This window comes from Barbatula barbatula, assembly GCF_947034865.1.
Source record: "Barbatula barbatula genome assembly, chromosome: 15".
In the NCBI taxonomy this organism is placed as follows: Eukaryota; Metazoa; Chordata; class Actinopteri; order Cypriniformes; family Nemacheilidae; genus Barbatula; species Barbatula barbatula.
In genome coordinates this window covers 8,607,868-8,628,091 of record NC_136778.1, presented here as the reverse complement: position 1 = coordinate 8,628,091, position 20,224 = coordinate 8,607,868, and the positions used below count along the sequence as shown (strand labels likewise).

Genomic DNA, 20,224 nt, shown 5'->3' with positions numbered 1-20,224 from the left:
AAATAAAATGTAAGTATTGTACCAGCATTTTGGTTTTGTAGACTTCAAGCCCTGCAACGAAGCAGGCCATAAACGCTGGAGATGCATCTTTTGTTGAGCCACGTTTGGGTCTTGGAGTTGGTTTGGCTGCTGCTGTTTCCTCTGTTGTTTCCTCTTTAGCCTTGTCCTCTTTCTCCTGGTTCTCAGTGCTAAAAACATCTCAATGTCAAAATCTGGACATGATCAAAGACAATATCTCAAAACAACTGAAGGTGAAACTTACTCTGCTTTCTCCGGTTCTGATTCAGGCTTGTCTGCAGCTACCTTCTGTGTAATAAAAACAACAAACTTTATGAAATAATTTGCATTTTTCCTCAGTCTTATCAGAATAGATACAAACCTGAGTTTTCTTCTTCTCGACAGGAGCGCTGGCCTCAGTAAGTATATCACAGACATCACCCAGACCAGGTTCTGCTCCATGTTTCCCCTCTTTCTTTCCTCCCGGAGACAGGAGATCCATGACCATATCAGCCTCCAGCTTCTCTGCACCAGCGCCTGTCATTTGTACCATATCTGCCGACACCACTAGCTCATTGCTTTCAATCTTTTCTGCTTCTAAAACATCACCATGGATTCCAAACTGTGTAGGATCAGGCATGTTACCTAAGATATCAGTCACTTTCATGTTTTTAGCCCCCTCTACAAGCCCCCCTCCAAACATAGACGACCAAATAATATGGAAGAACCCAAAGACAATGCCAAAAATGCCTTTGAAAAACCCGGTGAAGAGCATCCAGAAGAAAGAGAAGAAGCCTGTAATCATCTCTCTGATGGTCAGCTTCCTGAATTTCTTGAACTGTTTGCGCATGCTCTTCAAAGTCAGCATTTGACGGAAATTAGACATGCTCTTCTTCACAGACGCACATGCCGCGGTGAAGGCGGAGGCAGACTCGAGCGAGGCATCTTCCTCCTCAGATAACCCCTCGAGAAGACTGTGCAACTCCTCTTCTTCATCCTCCTCAGGACGCTCGGCAGCATCCGGCTCGGAAATCTGAGACGCCAACTGCATCTCAAAGATGGTGTCCTCGCAGAAGTTTACGAAGAGCTCCATCTTCTCGCTCTCACCGCCTTCATTCACCACGTCGAAGATGAACTGTCGTTTAGACTCTTTGACCTGAGGCTTCTCCCACTGGGTTCTGCTGGACTCACTGATCTCAAAGTAAACCCTTTCGATCCTCTTGGCGCCCCCCATGATCTCGATACGGCCAAGGTAGGGCTCAAAGTAGCTGAGCACACTTTCAGCCAGGTGTAAGAAGGTGGACAGGCGTGAGTCGTGAGGCATGTGCTCGGAAAGATTTGTGAGCAGCACCGCCACATTAAAGCCGATGTCCTTGGCTGGTTCATGGAAACGTTCCACAAACTCTTCGTAGTGGAACATGTCATTCTCATCCGCCTCCACGCAGGACAGAAGGAACTCGATCTCCGACTGCGTGTATTGCTTTTGGCTTTCCATTGATTTATGGAACTCCCTTTTGGATATGACGCCTTTGCAGTCTGGGTCGTAGTCCTTGAAGTTATCTGATGTGGTTAGGTCCTTCAGTTTGAGGAACATGTCAAAGAATTTGAGGATCATTTCCACGTTGCTGGAGGACTCCACTAAAGTGTCGACCATCTGCTTGCCGATTGTTCCGTTGACCACATTACCTGTGTAACGAAACGCTCATGAATCTAATATTCTTCAGCTGAGAAGGGGAGAAGATCAAAAACACTTACCTTCAAGAAGAGATAACAACATGACTATCATATCCTTCTGCAAATCCATCAGTTCCTTTAGTAGCTCGATTTGACTAGAATCCTGTGTGAAGAAAAGTGAACGGACTATGGGCACATAATGCATTTTATAGCCTTTAATGTCTCAAGAGTTATTAGGTTGTTACCTGTGATAGTTTCATTTGCATGTTGGCGAAAACATGCAGGAATCCCACCACTGCATCCCACAACCTGCTGTGTGCCAAACTCTGCTGATTCCCAATACATGGGCCCTGAAAATAATCCAAGTATTATAAAAGTCTAATGCACAGTACAGCAGGAGTGTAGAGCACATGCATGACTGTACCTGGATGTACTCTGTGAGTGAGTTAAAGATCTGTTTGGCTACTGCCAACGCTTTGGAGAAGTTATGTTGTCCAGCCTCGTCCATGACTTCTTTCCCAGAGTAATACCAGTAGAAATCGCTTATGGATTCCTGGTGACAAAAACAAATTATATTTACCTCAGACTGTAGTAAACTCATGATTCAGTATTTTGGTCAATTCACCATAAATACATCCACACATATGTTTAGTGCATGTGTTACTTGTAGACGTAAGAGGTAGTCCACGGTGCTAATGATGATGTTGACGGTAGTAGTATTTCCTGTCTGGGTCCGGAGGAAGTTTTGGAAATCTGTTGAGGGCATTAAAATAAGAAATGTTAAATGATAAGAGAAGATAATCAATTGCAAAGTAGTAAAATGGTTGTAAAAGGGTCAACTGTATTTTATTCAGTGTTAATGTTGCAAATGTAAAGAAATAGTACAGAACACTGTAGAAAAAAATGCTTCCTTACATTTTGAAGTACAATCAATCATTTTTCAAGTAAAATAAATTTAAATTGCAAACTTTTCATTTATTACACATACAGTACATGCATTGGTCAGACACTGTGCATTCACGTTACACCTGCTTGACTTTGGCTTTCCTAGTGTAATGTTCTAACAGTCTTAAAAGAAATCATTTCAATGAAATGAAACCAAGTAAAAGTTTATACACTGCGTTCTGAGTTTGATTTAACGAAAAAGCACAATGTTCAAAGTCTCACCATTATTGTGGCCCTCGCACAGGAGTTGCAAAAACCTGAATAGATCCTTTGTAAACTCATCATTTTGCAGTACTTTCGAACCTTAAAACATGACAGAAAAATGTAGTTACTTTCTTTAAAGGTGAAGAACGTCAACAGACCTTCATCGGTCTCAAGCAAGCGTTTGACTAGCACGTATTTTAGGAGCATAATTGATTTAGGATGAGGAGCTTTAGAATGCAGGCTCGCAACCGCATCCCAAGAGCTGACTGGAAAAAGAAAAGCTTGTAGATTAATCCACAGAAACGACAGAGATTTCATGAAGCTGGGTTAGCAAAGTAACTTTCACAAGGACCGTGTGCTGGAGATACGATTGTATCATATCCCGAAAGAAAATACTGGTGCCGTATTAACCATTTCATACCAAAAGTAATAAAGAGTGAGAGATCTGTTGTACACAACATCACGCTTGTGAAAGTTAGTCATGTAAGGAACCAGCCTTGTGAAATAGCCCCAGATCCACAGCATAGCTTATTTTGTAGCTGTGTTTTGATCCTTAGCTGAACGTACAATAGCCTACACTTAAGGCTACTTGATGTATTTCAATGTATTTCAACACAGTTTCACATGGAAGACAAAATTTCCCAGATTAAGTTTAGTAAAGGAATGAGCCTGGTTTAGTTCTGTCTTTCTTTTGTGTTTTAGCATGCAGTTCTGTGTCTCTACAAGCCAGCACCAGTGAACAGTGCATTGATTCTAGCAGGAGAACGGGCAGTTTTCAAGAACGGAGACATGCCACTGGATAGCGTTGCGAATCGACGAATAGCTAAACTGTATTTACCCTGCTCGCCCGAGTTGACTGCAATCCAGTATAAAATGATGGAGGACAAACAAAGAGAGCAGACAAAGGCAAATGAATTTGAGAAAGAATTAAGTCATTCAGCTTTAAGTGAGAGGACATGCAGTCACAAGTGTTTACATAAATCTTACATTCCAAGAAATAAGTGTGTCTGTTTTAATAAGGTTTAATAATAAGATTCAATCTGCTGTATGAACAAATATTTGATGCTGAGAAGCATACTGTGCAGGGCATATACAGCATATTATTAATTGAGACTGGAATCTATTTTTGAAGTCGTGAGTATAATCCTGCAATGTCTGTATTTCAAATGCAGTGTGAAAACATTAAGATAACCAACTTTTGACAATATTTTCATAAATTTTAAGCACCCACCACACTCTCTTCTCTATAAGTGTAATTACGTATTCCTAGTTATTTTCTATATCCTACGTGCACCTTGATAAGAACTGATTCAAGAAAAGACATAAAATGGCGTATTTAATTAATTCAAATACATCATGAATAACTACATAAATTATTCTTATTAACCGACCAAAGTATACAAATGTTAGAAGGATACATTAAAGCTTACATTTTAAAGTAAGACCTATCATTTTGATGTCATTTCCACTATTGAATATATTACACAGTATTTAGTTCAATAACATCAGAAGTTACTGTAATCAAATGTACTTTTCAAGGGAAAAGTAATTAAATTACAGTAACTTTTTACTTAGTAACTAGTTATACCCAACACTATACATATGTAATTTGAATATAAAGTTAAATATATTTTAATGCTAATTTTAATAACAAGGGTTGTGCAGATGATTCACAACTATATAGATGCCATATAAGAAATAGCCTTCACACACAAACGACACTCACATACCCTAGCATATTTTATTTTAATCTTTTATATTTATAAAAACGTTTCATTATTTTCTTGGCATAGGATCATTGCATCGCTGTGGCCACCTGATTTCACCTTTCAAGATGAAGCTCTTTAATGACATGATGATAAACCAAAATGTTACAGACATCACATTGAACACAGACAGAATGATATGATGATTCTGCATTATTCTACTGTCAGAGTGAAATAAAGTGCATCTCAAAACGTTTCCATGGGACAACTTTAAAATTTCTCTTATTTACATAATCTCAGGGAAACTTTATTGCGGCAAAATTATTCAAATACACTGTATAAACGATCCTAAATTATTATCTGTTCATAGCCAACTGTACATTAATGTTCATAGTGTTAGTGTTCATATAGCCATCTGTACATATTGTTCATAGTACAAACCTATAGTCAAATATTTTCATAATCCATGCCCACTGTAGAATATTTTCTCAATATTGTATTCTGTATTTATTCAAACTGTATATCCTGTACTTCTGGTTAGCCCTAAACTACATTTAGTTACACTGTACTTGTATATGTGCAATGACAATAAAGTTGAATCTAATCTAAACAAATCATCATAAAACAAACAGAAAAACCTTTCGCTTACCTGAGCCCTCTTCAGTCACCATTCCAAGACTCTCTGCTTTATTTTGCCTTTCAAATGCATTCAAATCCAGCACACTGCCAGAGACAAAGAGAAATATACACAATTCTGTTCAAATTGTTGGCCAATATAGATCATTGGTGCAGAACTGTGCTCACACTCACCTGCAAGACTGCATCAATCCAGATAAACTTTTAAAGAATCCAGCATCTCGCTTTTCTTTCAAATAATCCAGCATTTTCTTAAGAGATTCAAAGCATTAAAGTAAGTCAGTATCTTCAATGAAACACCACAGACATGTCGATCTCCGGTCAAGTTCTTTACCTGCTGTACAAGTACGTTGCCTCCATTCAGAATTGAAATGCCCAGTTTAAGGGTACCAGTCACCATTGGACCAAGTCGACCTTCAATAAAAAAAAATCGGTAACACCTCAGAATAGGGGACAATTCTCACTATTAACTAGTTGTCATTAGCATGCCTATTATTGGCTGTTTATTAGTACTTATAAAACACTTGTTCTGCATGACCATATTCTATTACCCTAATCCTACCCAATACCTAAACCTAAACAACTACCTTACTAACAACTGTATTAAAAAAGCAACAAATAAAGAGTTTAATGGGGGGAAAGTCGTAGTTAATGGTTTGTTAATAGCGAGAATGACCAAAAAATCTAGCTATACTCCACCCACATTTATTAACAAGCCAAACACAGCCTTAAAAGGACCTGATATTTACATTTACTGGCACTGATCATCTGTAGGACCATTTCAGCCGCACCACGGGCGTGAAGTCTTGCCTGCTGGTACAGAATCTTCTGCTTCTCCATTTCCTTTTCCTGTGAAAGAGGAAAACACCAGCGTTGATATACAGTAGCATCTTAATATTAGTGGATATTTGTAGTTTTCATCAGATGCATAACCTCGACACATCTGATACTGACTAAAATGTTGAGCTACAGTCATACCTCAAACGTTTTTTCTTTCCCCTCTTCTTCCTCTTCTTCATTCTCAGCACAGCTCTGTAATGTAAGACGTGTATTTTCTGTCATTTTGATAATTTGTGGCTATTTGTGAATACCTTTACAATACAAGATTTGGTAAATACCACACTGACCTTTGCCATCATATCAGCATAAGCAATATACAGAGGATCCTCCTCTAGGAAACTACAACAAAACACATGTAATGAAACTACAACAATACATATGTAATGAAACAGTCGGCCATTATCATAAAATGAACAAAGACGGGTTTCTATGCACTTTACAGCAGATGTGTGTGAATATATCTCACCTCCTCTCAGTCAGAGCATTGTGACTGAAGTGAAGGATGAGCTGATGGAGAGGATCAGGCTGAACTTCAGCGACCTCTTCCTCCTCTTCCTCTGCCACAATCATGGGAGTTTTCTGTAGGAAGAGCAACAGAAGTTATAAATACAGCAAACGTTACAAAAGACCTCCAGTTTTCTCCCAAACTGTCTGTTTTCACCAAAAAGTATTTACTTTGAACATTTTCTTATGTACAAACACACTTTGATTGACAAACCCATGCTCACAGATCTTATTACCACTATAGGGCAAAATTCAGAATTAAAGAACTGACAATTTCATGAATTTGAATTGAATTTGGCGAGGCCAACAGGATGTCGCATTTGGAAGAATAAAGCCTTTTTCAAACAAGGTACTTCTGTCTTCAGAGCAACAAAATAGAGAAGAACATATGGGTGGTTGACAAACCGTACATGTGTCCTATGGTGTGACAGCAAACATTTGCAAAACTGTTAATATTGTATTTCTTCAGAGAGATTTATCTTTATTGTTAGTTTTTACAAAATTTGTGTTGCCACACCATAGGTCACATTTACGGTTTATTTATCAACTACCCGTATTAGTTCTGTTTCTATTTTGTAAGCCATATTCATGTTTTTGGTTCTATTATTTGAGATGAATAAGGACATTCAAGCAAAATATTTTTTTAAATATAATAAAACATATTGCCCTTCAAAGGCAAAAAACAACTCCTATAAAATTATACAATACAATTGTGAATAACATAAGATAAGGAGACGGTTTAGAACACGGATTATTTATGTAGCCTACTAGCTCAGTCCTTTTTTTAACCAAGAAAAAATAAGAATTACAGCCTTAATGTTTTAAAAAAATTGATATGATCACATGCTTAAGGATAATTCAGTATACATTCACAATTTTTATTAAAATTTGAACTAGATTCCATAAATTTGATCTGTAACATCATGTCTACACCGGATCCACATCCAGTGAGGACAAAATGTACAATTATAATGGATTATAATGCGTTCGATTGTCTTTTGGCGTGTCGCATCAAGCTGCATCTGGTGTGACACTCGATAAAAGGTATCTTTTCCATGTTAATCAGAGGTTGTGTCCTAACCAGTCACGACAGCGCTGCACGACGTATTCGCATCACGTGAGACCAATAGAAGATCAAGACGTCACAGCATGACATCTCGCTACAGAAATGTAGAAAATGGGGAAAAATCCCGCCCATTTTCGTACCACCGTCCGAACAAATTTCACATGCTCAAATAACGGCAAAAGCACGGCATAAATTGCAGGGAAATCGCAGGAATTGCATCAGATTTGGTTAGGATGTGGTGTAATTCACCAACCTGTTTGCAACCTCAATGCAAATTCAATTCAAATTCAAGAATTTAGTAAAAACATTCCGAATAAAATTCTGAATAATGTACAGCCGTTTACAGAGTCACAAACCAAGACATTACACTCATCACATAACCTTGCTTTGATTCACACTCATCACATAACCTTGCTTTTGTTCACGCTGTTATAGAATTAACATGATGCTATGCAGAATCATATCATTCCAGTCATTTAGCATTATACTCCAATACTCTGCTTTTTGTTATTGAAACATGCACGTTTTTCACACGAAGACACACTTAAATGTACTCAAGGCCAGTGTCTCTCTGTTCAGGTCGTGTGTCTACTTTTAAAAACTCACTTGTACAGAAAAAAAACTATTGCAATATGACTCAGTTCAAGCCAGATTCATGGGTTCCCATCACTTACTGATTATTTAGATTTTGTATTTTAAGTGGCTTTGAGTAAAAGCATAAATTGAAATGTTGAAGGAGGAAGTTCGATCCTTTATGACCACTGGGCCTGAGCTGAGAAACACTTTGAATGTTCTGAGCATGGTCACTGGGATCTGGTGTGATGTATTACACACATGAGATGTTTAGGGACCAATGACCAGCTCAGGGTCAACATGCAAATTCACATGGAGATACAGCAATGGATATGGCTTTGTAGCAGTGTGCGTAGATTGTTGTACAGTAACGCAAATGATTAAAGATGGGGTAACACACGCAGTTTCTGCCAATCTCATATTCATATTGAGTACCTATACAGTAGTATTGCATATGTCGTATTTCGAAGAGTATTTAGTCTGATCAAATGTATAAAAGAGAGATCTAGCTGTACGATTATTTCTGGCAAAAGACGAGCTACAGAACTGCAGAAAAGACAGAACTACAGCACGAGCACACAATACTACATCGCATTAATTCCTTCGTGTTTTTTACATTATGCACGTACTGGCAACAACACACAGACGTATGACTTAGTTTGATTTACCGCGGACAGTTCATGTCTGGCATCTTTAAGCACTGTTTTCTAAAAATCCAGTGTTATATCCAACGTTTATATAACCTCCACAAATTTTACGAAACAGGGATCCAGACTTATAAAAAACATTCCGAAACAAGTTGGAGTGCTGGGATATTGTATCAACCACAGAAATACTACGTCCAACTCGGTTTTTAGCAAGTTGGCCAAGTTAAGCATGAGAAGCCTTCATGTTTAACAGTGCAAAAAGTCAGAATTTATAAAATAGCATGTTACCCCATCTTTACATAAATCTCCGTCGAAGGGTGTCTTCACATGGTTTTTACGATGAGCGCCCAATTATTAACCAATAATTATCAGTTACTCTACATTTTAATGTCAAAATTAGTGTCTGCTCATATTTCTGACTGGTGCTAAAAATATTTCCTGCTCATATGGATTAATTAAAAAGAAGTCTCTCTAAGTTCACATACCAGCCGCTCGACATGAAGCTACACCGAGACATGATCTTTAGATGAGGTGAACATGCCACCGACTTTCACAACATACGAGACTAACGAAAAGAGACGACACCCAAAGAAAAAAGCGGAGCGTCGCAGGGAACGTCCGCCCCTCTTACCACGCTGAAACAGACCGCTTTTCTAGCGTGACGACGAGGACTGAGGCTCAGCCGAAACTCATGCATGCCTTGGCTGCCACGCTTCGGTTTGCAGCGCGCCACGCAACTGGCCGAGCTGAACACAGGCCACGATGAGTACATGAGACGGGCAGAGACGTGCTCCCGCCCTTGAGCGGGCAAGGTGCTGGCCGCAGAGCATTCGGCTGCCGAGAGGGCACCAGCGGGCACACACAGCACACGGGGCAGCGCTGATGCCAGCCCAGTACTTACTGCCAGGTCCTGCACTAGCTTCTCCTCAAAAGAGTACTCTTCTGTCTCTATCCATAGTCTCTGATAGCCATTGAGGAAGAGATTAATTGAGCGATGCCTGAGGAGTGGGGGGGAGAGGGAGGTTAAGAGGAGAGGAGGGAGAGGAGGTAGATGAAGGAAGGAGGTGCATTCTGTGGAGTGACAGGAAGATGTACAGTCCGGGCCCTTATCTGACTGGTCACCTTAATGAGGTACAATCTGGAAGAGGATGTTTTGATGACCAGATTCTCAACACCCTACATTCATCTTACCTTACAATGTGCTCAAAGTACAGTACAGCGGTCACAAAAAGTATTTTGGACACTCAAGTCGTTCTTAATACTGTATGAATTGAATTACATTGTGTAACAAAATCATCAAACCAAGTGGCAAATGCATCCTTTTGTGAAACCATGCGTGACAACCAGAAAGTGTCCTTTTATCCTTATTTTGAGAAATATATCTTCACATTCAGTTGTGGCCAAAAGTGATGTTTAGATATATAAAGATGCCCCTGGACATTACTTCTGGTCACCACTATACTAAAAATAACTAACAAAGTTTTGTTTATGTGTTGCCATGTTGTTATTATTTAGTCAGACTACAACGATTAAAACATTTCTGCTCATTTAAATCAATGTTATTTGAAAAACTTGAACAAAGCGAAAATAAACAGAAAAAACTCTCTACAAAATTATTAACTGAAAATAAATAAAACATTTTAACTAAAATAATAAAATTCGGCAAAAATATACAAATAAATAATACAACGACAAAAGCACAGAATTACAAGACAATTCAAGCTAATTCAAAATATTACTACAATAAAACAAAAACAATAACTTGTGTTGCTTGAAAAGCCTGTTTATTCTATAGTCCATTATATCTAATGACACATGGTTGTATATTTTGTTACATAATGTAAAGACATCCATACAGCTTAAAGTGTGGCTCAAGGTTCCAAATACTTTTTGGGGCCATTGTAGTGGTGACAAACGTTTCTGCTCACCCTGAAACTCCTTAAAGTGAAGAACGGAAGGTGACCATTCAGAATGGCGGCACTACGGTGTGCTTGTGCTCAGCCTATAGCTTGGAGAATGAAGGAGGAGGTTTGGAACATGACTTCTCTTAGTCTCACATTACCGTTAGCATGGAGAACAGTCGATCAAAGCTGGAGGTATGGTACACCTTTTCCAGCCAAACGTACCGATAGCCATTCAGGAAGTAATTATTATTTTTGTATCTGAAGTGTGTTATGGAGACAACAAAAAGGGAAAGGTTTTAGGAGGAAGAAGAAAGGAGCACGGAAAAACCAGTTTGATATTCCCAAAAAAATCAATAAGCACACTTTGAGTTACATATAAACATATTGACACAACAGGGAACAGAGTAAAGAATGCACTGAGCTGCGTTTGGAAGAAAAAAGACTAGATAAGATCATTTCAAGTATACGTGGGTAAGTACAGGAAGCGTGTGAAGGTGTTGGTAAGCCAACCAAATGTCCTTAAAGAAAGTAAATGTTAAAGCTCAATATTGCAAATAAAACAATGCATAGGCTTCTAAGGACGTACCTTGGTAAATTGTAAAGTGGTGCCATGCGGAAACAAGCCACGACGGCACGCTTGCGTTGCTTTGAAAGCAACTTTTCAAACACCATTTTCTTGTTCCTTAGAGGCAGCTCCACCTGCCAGTGAAATAAATGTGCTAAGTGTGGGTGACTGAATGCTAGTTTTAAACATGCATGTTCAGATCTGTAAAAGATAAAAGCAGAAACTGGAAAATGACTTAATGAGATCAAAACAGCATCCGGGACAAGTGTACACAGATTAGCAATATTATAAAAGTGCCTTTTTTGACCTGATCGAGGTGGTAGACAGCAGCAGAGATGGTTTGAATTCTATCCACAGGTTGCTGTTCTTCTGAAGGTCCCTCATTCTTCACCACAATCTCTTTGTAAAGGTTTAACTGCCACTGAACCGCTGGATCTTCTGACTGTGATGCCACGAGAAACACCATTGAATCAATGTTAATATCTCAGCATGTTTGTTAGATTATGATTTGTTCAGACCTTCTCCAGAAGATGGAGGTTCTTTGTCAGGTGCTCTTTGACCTCCTCATCTGTGTCTTTCTGTTGAAGAGAGAAGCTTATTAGAGATCATTTCTAGAGTTTTAATGAGTGCGTGTACATGCACAGTCTTACTCCGATTCTGCTTAATAAGATGATAATGTGTAAGGGCATGTAAACGCGTAAAACGGTTTTCGTTGATCGGGGGAACGCTCATAAACAGCGTAAGAAAAACCTGCTCGGTAGAGGTCGTTTTTTGCCCATTACTCCGATTTTGCGTTGCATGTAAACGTCTTTACCGGTTTTATCTCAGTTTTGTTTATGTGCGCATGTCTGACAGAGCAATAGAAAAAGTCCCAAACGGAACTAACAGTTTAATAACGCATAAAAGTCCGCCCTCGAATCATGTTGATGAGGAAACGCCAAATGAAAAACTATTGTTGCATATGCTTTCCTGTAGCTTAGTGGTAAGAGCATTGCCTTAACAACACAAGGTTTGTGGGTTCGATCTCAGGGGATTGCAGATACCTATGTATAAATGTATAGGATAATGCAATGTAAGTAATGTAAATGTATGCAGGTACTGCAGACATGAGAAGAGATGTAAAAATACAGCTTCTGAACCATTTCCTGCAGCATTTTTTTTAATTACCAAACAGATTATCGTTGTGATGTCACTACACGTGAAAAACCTGACAAGTCTCAAATTTCCCTGTAAATGCAGTTTTCTGCGTAGCTGGTTTATTGATATGCATGTTAACACGTGAATTAAATAGATATCCGTTTACAGAATGAAAGTTAGTAACGACCATGTCTCTTTTTTGTTGACATTCTGTTAATTTAGATATTTTGTACACTGCTGAAAAACTTGTTAAAGGTTTATAATAAAATGGGGGAGCAAACAAGGCATGGTACATGGAACAAGAAAGGTACTCACCAGACTGTAACGGGTCTTGGCAAGTGAAATGAGCTCCTGGTCTCCCGGAGTGCACATGTTCAGGCCAATGGGCAGCATCTTCTTGTGAGCCGCTACTATGAGGGAAGTCTGGATGGAGTATAACTCTCCTTTTCTCCTTTTTCCTCTTCTTTCTTGGTCCTGACCTCCAGACTGGTTTAATACAGAAATACATCTTTACATCTAGTCCCAGACTAAAATGCTAGTTTGAGCTATTTTTACTGAAAATAACTTGCAATGACGGATCCTAAAACATGTCAATGCGTGAGTTTTGTCTCAAGATTCACACTAGCATAGTTTTTACTAAGGCAAAGTATAAGGCAACCTAATTTAACTAAGGCCTAGTCCTGACTTAAGATAAACCCTGTTTGTGAAACCGGGCCAAAGCAACATTGTGCTACACTGATTCTATATTTATGAATAAGACAAGGAATAATCCAGTAAAAACAGTGGCCAAAACATGAATGTACAATAAAAAGGAAAAATGGGTTATGACAGGTGGTTCCAACCCCAGAGGATTAACTTAATGTCTGGAATCATTGGGTAACAAGTGTGTACGGGTTTCGGACAGCTGGGGATTTTTTAATGGTGCAATTACCTTTGACATTTTAGTCTTGCTGTCCGAAGTGAGAAACGCCAGGTTGTTGATTTCATTTTGCACTACAAAATTTTGCTCTTCCCTTTTAAAGTTCTGTGAACAAACACACAGAGAACTTTAGGAAATCTTGAAGAATTTTTTGAAAACGCCTTGAAATAATTTTGGAAATGTTAAAAACGTACATGAGATTTACACCAAAGGATGAAAATCTCAGACACCATCTTGAAAAGTTCAGTTGAATCGGAAACCGGTTTCTTCAGCCATTTGGATCTAGACAATGAAAAGAAAGATGTGATGAGATAGACAGCTGTGGTGGAAAGCTTGTCTGTTCTGATGTTGATATGTGCATTCCAGAAAATGTCTAATATGCTTAGATGTTACTTTAAATAGTTTCTGAAATAGTTCACAGCAATACCTGTTGTTGTCCACGTATCGAATGAGCATAGGATAGAAAGCATAAAGATCCCTGCAGAGAACAGCAAACTCGTCCAGAATCTGTAGTTCAGCTTCCTGTGTCTCTCCTCTGCTTTCAGCCCGAAGCAACTCTTCCTCAGCCACCACTTTCACAGTCTTTTTCTTCAGCTTCTCAAGCGTCGGCAGGAAGTGTGCCCTCAGCAGATCGGCACCAGCCTTGCTAATGATAGGCTGGGTGTAAACTACATGCAGGCAGAATGCAAAGAGATTTGAGGTCATTTCATTAACTCTGTGTTCAAGAACTTACATCATTACCAGAAAACATCCTCACCTGCGAGTCTTTTCATCCAGGGTGCATTATCGATCCCTAGATTGTTGTTTAGAATCTTGAGGATGTTGCCCAGGATGAGGCTGAGATGCTCAGATGTGACAGTCGTGCAGCATGGAACATCATCCGGGGTGTTATCCGGCCCCTTTGACCACCAGTATGACAGGTAGTTGCACAGCATGGGTAGGATGACCTCGATGACATGTGGCATCTCTGTGTATCGTGCACCCGATTCTGATATCTCACCAATGTCCTTCATTAGGCCGTCTAGCTCGGGCATCTCAGGACACATCTCCTCCACAGTCTCTGGCATGCTTAAAACTGTAAATCATTCAATATTAAGATAGCAAATACATTTTCAGAATGTGGACCATTTTATTATATTCATGGTCTAGTGTGTCATTTTTGGGAGGATCTTTTGACAGCAGTGTAAAAAGACATTACATAATGAAGCATTATGTTTTTATCACCTTAGATTGAGCTATTTCTATTCACATATACAGCGGGTCCCCTTGCATGGAATTCGGCATGTCAATTCTACAGTAGCCCTTAACAGAAAAACTGCTCTACAGAATGCGTTTCGTGAATACATCGCCTTCGACAAAGAAGCGAAAACGTGACGACATCTTAGTTTTGTGTCAGACACCGTAGTGCTTCAAAAGGGAGAGGTGGAGTAAAACGTTGGTTTCAATTGGCAACCATACCACTAGATGCCGCAAAATTTCATACACTGGACCTTCAATTTCTAACGATTATTTTAATGGTCTCAAATTCTGGAAAATACACTCACTTGCTCTTTCTCTTGGTGTTTTGCTGTTGAAAACAGATTGGGGGTTGTGCATATTTAATTGAGGTTCCAGGAAGGCCACAGGCATGGCTCCAACTAAAGTAGACAAACATTCACCTAGTACTGGAAGCTGTCTGTGAAAAGGCAGAATAGCAAGCTAAGTTCAAAACGAACAGCAACAATGTCTGACGATCAAAAATGTTTTCTTAGCAAGAGTGCTTTACTTCTCCACATAAATGTTTTTGCCAGTGCCCAGAGAGTAGAGGCTGGTCAGGATCCGATAACAGGATAGCTGAATGTCATCCACTGAAACATACATGCAATTGCATTTAATTCAATCATTCAGAGCGAATATTCTGCATACTCGAAAAGTCTCAAATAAAACATCAACGCATCGATAAATGTAACATTTAAGACTATGGGCTATTCAGAATAAATTCACTGTAAGTTTCCTTCCCATATGTAATAAGCTAAATTGTCAATTGTATGATGTTTTAGTAAAATATAAAAAAGTGCTTATTGTTTAATGTTTAATGTATTATTTTATAATATACTATATATACAGTTTATTTCACCCCACAATTTCAATGTTTTCAGAATTTTTATTTTGGCAATCACAAAAATGCAGATAATATCAAACTCAGCTATAGTTTAAACAAAACTTTTGATAGAAATGATAAGATTTTTAATTCATGTTGACTTCAGCTAAACCGAAGCAAGCAGCTCACTCACACAGCAGTTCGGCTCCAAACTGATGCTGGGTGATATGCTGGAAGAGAACCGTCAGGATGGGCAGCAGAGCCACTGACGTGTAGCTGATGATCTGACTGACGCCCTTCATCTGAGTGCGGGATTGACCCATCTTCCCAAGCTTCAGGTTCTCCAGAGTCTTCTCCAGGTCCTCTGCTGCGTTCTCAAAGAATGTCCTGACACCAGCCTTCACCAGCTCGGAGCCAGATTTCATCACAGTCCTACCGTTACAACAACACATTTTTTGCTGAACTGTTCTTTTAAAAACCGAATGACTCTGGCTGAGATTTCCCACAGTTACCTGAAGTCCAATGAGCGGGACAGGATGTGTAAGCAGTTCACCATGTTGGAAGAGTCACTTCCTGTGAAAGCAGAGATTATTATATGTCAGTGAGCCGAGATGCCCCACAGACTAAATGATTCTAAATACACAAAGAAATTCTCACCAAAAAGTGAAATCCTGTGTCTGACCAGGGCTGCCAGTTTATAGAATAGACTACGAATAGATTGGTCAAGTTAGTATGACTTGTACAAATATGCAAACAAATTAGCATAACACAAACGATAACATCATATTTAAAGTGACAGCGTGTGGATTTCAATAAGGGGCAGCACCTGGTGATCATCTCCTTCTCTTTGTTGGCGGCATAACCACTGCTGCTCAGGTTGATGCTGGGGGACGACATGAAGTACAAGCAGTGGTTCTTGAAGTACTGGTCTATGAGGGGCAGCAGAATCTATGGTGAAAGAGATCAGACATTTAATAACTACATATCACACGAAAAATCTCTGCTTTTAACTCAATTTTACCTTAGCAAAGAACTTGATCTCTTGATCGTGGGGTGATTTGTCAGTCTTTCCACTGCTGGCCATAGCCTCTGCATATGGAATGTAAAGAGGAGTTTCTATTCAACACATCATTTCTTAGTCCAAAAACTGCCTCTTATTAAGACCAAGCTGCCAGTACCCATGTAAGATTTTGTCTCAGTATGATGTCATAGTGCAACAAAAGACTACAGAAGATCATTGCCTAGTACTTCTACTGTACGTCACTGTCTCTGTAGCTTCACCCACTTTTTTAGCTTTTGGACATCAGAGAACATTAATACGCACATTTCAAGCGAATAACATTCATGACATATTGAGCGTTTTAATGTACATCTAAATATGTAATTGTTAACATTCAAACGTGTTTCTACCCACCAAGATGAGCAATGAACTCCTGTGCAGAATCAACATAGCTCAGGAGCCTCTTAAGGAACTTGTAGGCGATCCTCTTCTCCATAGAGGATGAATCTTGCTCCATGTCCTTCAGACCTCTGCATGGCGGAAAACATCATATATACTGATCACAAACTGCCTGCATGTCCATATGCGTCATAGGTAATCATTTTGAGGGAGTGAGCGACAGCATGAAATGAGTTGGAGAGCGCACTGACCTGCTGATGGCATACCCATTGATCTGAAGGAACCTGAAGAGTTCCTGGGCTTTCTCTCTGTCTCTGTACTTCTCCTTAGCCGTCAGAGTGTCATACGGTACTAACAGTGGATGACTTCCACCTCCTGTCAATGAAAACACACTTTGATCTAATGCCCATGCTTCTTGTAAAAAAAGATTTGGTCAAACAGACATTTTCCACGAGATAAGTGTCACCTTTACTGTTAAGTTCAATTTTCTTCTTCTTCGCCCAAATGTTGTGATAATTTTCTGCGACTGCTTCAACCATCGCCTGTTGAATGATCGCAAAGAGAAAAGAGTTTAGGAGACAACATATGAGATATGCACAATACGTCACGATTTAATTCCCACTTGCCTGTAGTTCTCTTGACAGAATGACATTCTCCAGATCCTGTGGGGTTGGTTTAAATTCACCCTGTTAAAGGAAAAGCCAGCACTGTGCTAAATAAATCGAAATCGAATTCAGGTCTTATTTGATCAAAACTTCAAACCTAGATATATGTTACCTGGGAGGATTCTGATATATTGCGTTGTTTTTCGGTTTCTCTTTGCTTAAGCATGGCTTCCCCTTCTTTGGTCCTCTCAATGTTCCATCCCATCGCTAACATGCTCTTCAGTGTCTCTTTCACAGGGTAGCGATATGTTTCCCGTTCCTATATAAAGTGACAGATTTGTATTCATTACATTTCAACCGCTAAGTCTTGCATACGTGTAAAAGACAAAAGAGCAAATGTGTATAGAAGACGTTACCTTTTCACTCAGTGCTTTGTAGGGTTTTAAAAGTGGGTGAGTTTTAGCTTTGTCATCTACTTTATCTCCCGCAGTCCAGCCAAGAGCGATCTATCACCACACAAGATAAAACAAGCAGTCACCCTTTGTCTTTTTCAACAGAAAAAGAGGTGGAAATGTTGAACTCTAGTACCACTATAAAAGATTAATGAGAGGAGCTTTAACATCTTCCAACCTTCTCAGAGGACCATTTCTCATGGGAATGCTCTGCAAACTTGTTTGCGATATAATCTAATTTTTCAGGTAGGGAGATGCTGAAAAAATAAATCACAGCAGTATCATGAGCTCCATATAAAAGATAAAAGACTTAAGGGACGAAAGTTCACTGGCTAGTGGTACTTACTTTGCCGTGTTAATTGCCTGGGGGTCAAAGTTGCCTTGGGCATCAACAGAGGCTTGCTTGACCAACGTCGAACCTGGGCTGGAATCTACATAGTCGGGCGGAATGGCCCCAGCTATGGCGTTCAAACACGGCATGGCCATTTTGAAAAGCTCTGCATCGTATTTCTGCAAAATAGACAACGGAGTCAAACAGCAAATTTCCCAGAAAGAATATTCTGGACCAGTAAAAATTATTACTGTATATAATACATAGAATCAAACTCTGAGGATTTGGTATTCTACAGTATTTTTGACCTCTGTTTTACCTTCTGAGAAAGAGCGTCAAAAAGTCCCCAGAAGAGTTTCTTAGTAAGGTGAAGTTCCTCCTCTGATGCCAAACCAGAGCTGCCCAGGCCTGTTGGCAGACAGTAGTATTTCCAATTCTGCTCGTAGTGATTGGTCAAAAGCTGCAAGAATAACAAACAAGCACGGTAATACATCCATACAAGGAATTCATTCTGCATCGCTTCGTAAGTAATTTTTATGAAACTTGGATAGTGCAAGATTTGATTTTGGTACTTTCCATGGTTATCTAAGACATCTCACTGTTCTAATAAATATTTCAGAAGTGTGCAGCGGATCCCCTGCCAAGCCATCGGCTGATTGACCTGCTCTAGAGTGATTATGATAGAGTGAGTCAGCTGTCAGCAGGGAGACATGGTGCTGAAAGCGTGAAGAAGGTATGACTTGGTCACACATCATGGGTATGCAGATCTGTGTTGACCCATGGTGAAAGTTGCATCATGTAATGTGTAAGCCAGATGCTGTGTGTGCGTGTGTTTGTGCATGTGTGTGTATAAAGTTGACAAAAAAGGTTATAAAATGTTAGATAAATTATCTCAATGTAATTAAACTAAAAGTGTCTTTTAAAAATGCATAACCTCTGGGTAAAAAAATATGATGTACCACTTATTATCATTATACATTCGGTGTATATTTTCTACTAACAAAAAAGTGTTCGAAACAAAAGAGCCACATCTGATTTTTGCCATAAATTGTGGCATAAAAAATGTCCATATAAATTTAACGTGATTAATCGCATCCAGATTATAAGTCTGTGTTTACATAATATATGTCTGTGTATTGTGCATATTACATTTGTTTATAAACACATACACGTACACATACAGATATACATTTAGGAAATATTTTCCATGTATTTATTTATATTTAAATAGAATTTAAATTATGTATAACATTTATTGTTTTGTTTTTTTCTTAAATACTGTATATACATGTATAGGATATCTTTATAAATAAAAAATGAATATGCACAGTAGACAGATATTTTATGTAAACACAAACTTGAATTCTGGATGCGATTAATCGTTGCACAACCCTACCATGTGCATGTGTATTTGATGTTCATTCTGGTGTTGAACATCTATAATGATGATGATGTCACTCTTGCAGTTTACACACCTTAATGGGCATCTGGCAGTACTCTGTAAGCTGTGGGACATCAAACACGAGACGACGCAACAGCTGCTGCAGCATTGATGGCCTAAGATGCCTACACAAAACGCAAATGACTTTAAATGATTATGTAAACACAAACTTTTATTCTAGACGCAATTAATCACGATTAACCATAAACTTGTATAGTCTGAGTTGTCATCCGTCTTAAACGTTTCTAGGTTCTCGGTTTTCAAAGGTGTACATCGTTGGTTCTTACTCGCAGATGGCCAGCAGACATTCCTCAATAGCATCTCTCTGGGCCTTGGTGAGCGAGCGGCCCTTGGAGAGACGATAGATGGTGTGCAGCATAGAGTCAATGAGAGGTGCGTAGTGCTCTGTGTGAGCGAACAGATCAGCACAGCGCGTTAAAAGAGGAAGCACTGCAGACCCTATGTATCTATTCATGGCCAGCGCTGTCTCTGTGGTTCGGAGCACCTCCTGGTGGACACAAAAACATGAAAGAAATTAACTGATAATTGATTATTTTCAATAAAAGATGTTAAATTAGTTCATTTTGATTTTCCTTTTG

At 39.1% G+C, this 20,224-nt stretch overlaps 1 protein-coding gene across 1 annotated transcript in view; it reads right to left on the bottom strand.

Moving 5' to 3' along the window:
* ryr3 (ryanodine receptor 3) overlaps window positions 1-20,224 on the bottom strand; it is a gene marked incomplete at its 5' end in the record, with an annotated part of 73,308 nt that overhangs the window by 4,806 nt on the left and 48,278 nt on the right. The window contains 42 exons of the mRNA XM_079474811.1: window positions 23-188; window positions 263-293; window positions 376-1,683; window positions 1,753-1,834; window positions 1,917-2,021; window positions 2,096-2,224; window positions 2,336-2,424; window positions 2,839-2,919; window positions 5,176-5,249; window positions 5,337-5,413; window positions 5,497-5,576; window positions 5,912-6,011; window positions 6,141-6,194; window positions 6,290-6,341; window positions 6,469-6,581; window positions 9,694-9,790; window positions 11,283-11,395; window positions 11,569-11,703; window positions 11,780-11,839; window positions 12,714-12,884; window positions 13,330-13,422; window positions 13,512-13,599; window positions 13,745-13,985; window positions 14,075-14,392; window positions 14,862-14,992; window positions 15,083-15,164; window positions 15,591-15,829; window positions 15,910-15,970; window positions 16,055-16,104; window positions 16,224-16,345; window positions 16,419-16,486; window positions 16,812-16,927; window positions 17,048-17,171; window positions 17,263-17,338; window positions 17,423-17,482; window positions 17,574-17,720; window positions 17,818-17,907; window positions 18,032-18,110; window positions 18,200-18,363; window positions 18,504-18,644; window positions 19,660-19,750; window positions 19,913-20,133. Coding sequence (XP_079330937.1) covers window positions 23-188; window positions 263-293; window positions 376-1,683; window positions 1,753-1,834; window positions 1,917-2,021; window positions 2,096-2,224; window positions 2,336-2,424; window positions 2,839-2,919; window positions 5,176-5,249; window positions 5,337-5,413; window positions 5,497-5,576; window positions 5,912-6,011; window positions 6,141-6,194; window positions 6,290-6,341; window positions 6,469-6,581; window positions 9,694-9,790; window positions 11,283-11,395; window positions 11,569-11,703; window positions 11,780-11,839; window positions 12,714-12,884; window positions 13,330-13,422; window positions 13,512-13,599; window positions 13,745-13,985; window positions 14,075-14,392; window positions 14,862-14,992; window positions 15,083-15,164; window positions 15,591-15,829; window positions 15,910-15,970; window positions 16,055-16,104; window positions 16,224-16,345; window positions 16,419-16,486; window positions 16,812-16,927; window positions 17,048-17,171; window positions 17,263-17,338; window positions 17,423-17,482; window positions 17,574-17,720; window positions 17,818-17,907; window positions 18,032-18,110; window positions 18,200-18,363; window positions 18,504-18,644; window positions 19,660-19,750; window positions 19,913-20,133 — 5,919 coding nt within the window. The remainder of the gene's footprint in view (window positions 1-22; window positions 189-262; window positions 294-375; window positions 1,684-1,752; window positions 1,835-1,916; window positions 2,022-2,095; window positions 2,225-2,335; window positions 2,425-2,838; window positions 2,920-5,175; window positions 5,250-5,336; window positions 5,414-5,496; window positions 5,577-5,911; window positions 6,012-6,140; window positions 6,195-6,289; window positions 6,342-6,468; window positions 6,582-9,693; window positions 9,791-11,282; window positions 11,396-11,568; window positions 11,704-11,779; window positions 11,840-12,713; window positions 12,885-13,329; window positions 13,423-13,511; window positions 13,600-13,744; window positions 13,986-14,074; window positions 14,393-14,861; window positions 14,993-15,082; window positions 15,165-15,590; window positions 15,830-15,909; window positions 15,971-16,054; window positions 16,105-16,223; window positions 16,346-16,418; window positions 16,487-16,811; window positions 16,928-17,047; window positions 17,172-17,262; window positions 17,339-17,422; window positions 17,483-17,573; window positions 17,721-17,817; window positions 17,908-18,031; window positions 18,111-18,199; window positions 18,364-18,503; window positions 18,645-19,659; window positions 19,751-19,912; window positions 20,134-20,224) is intronic.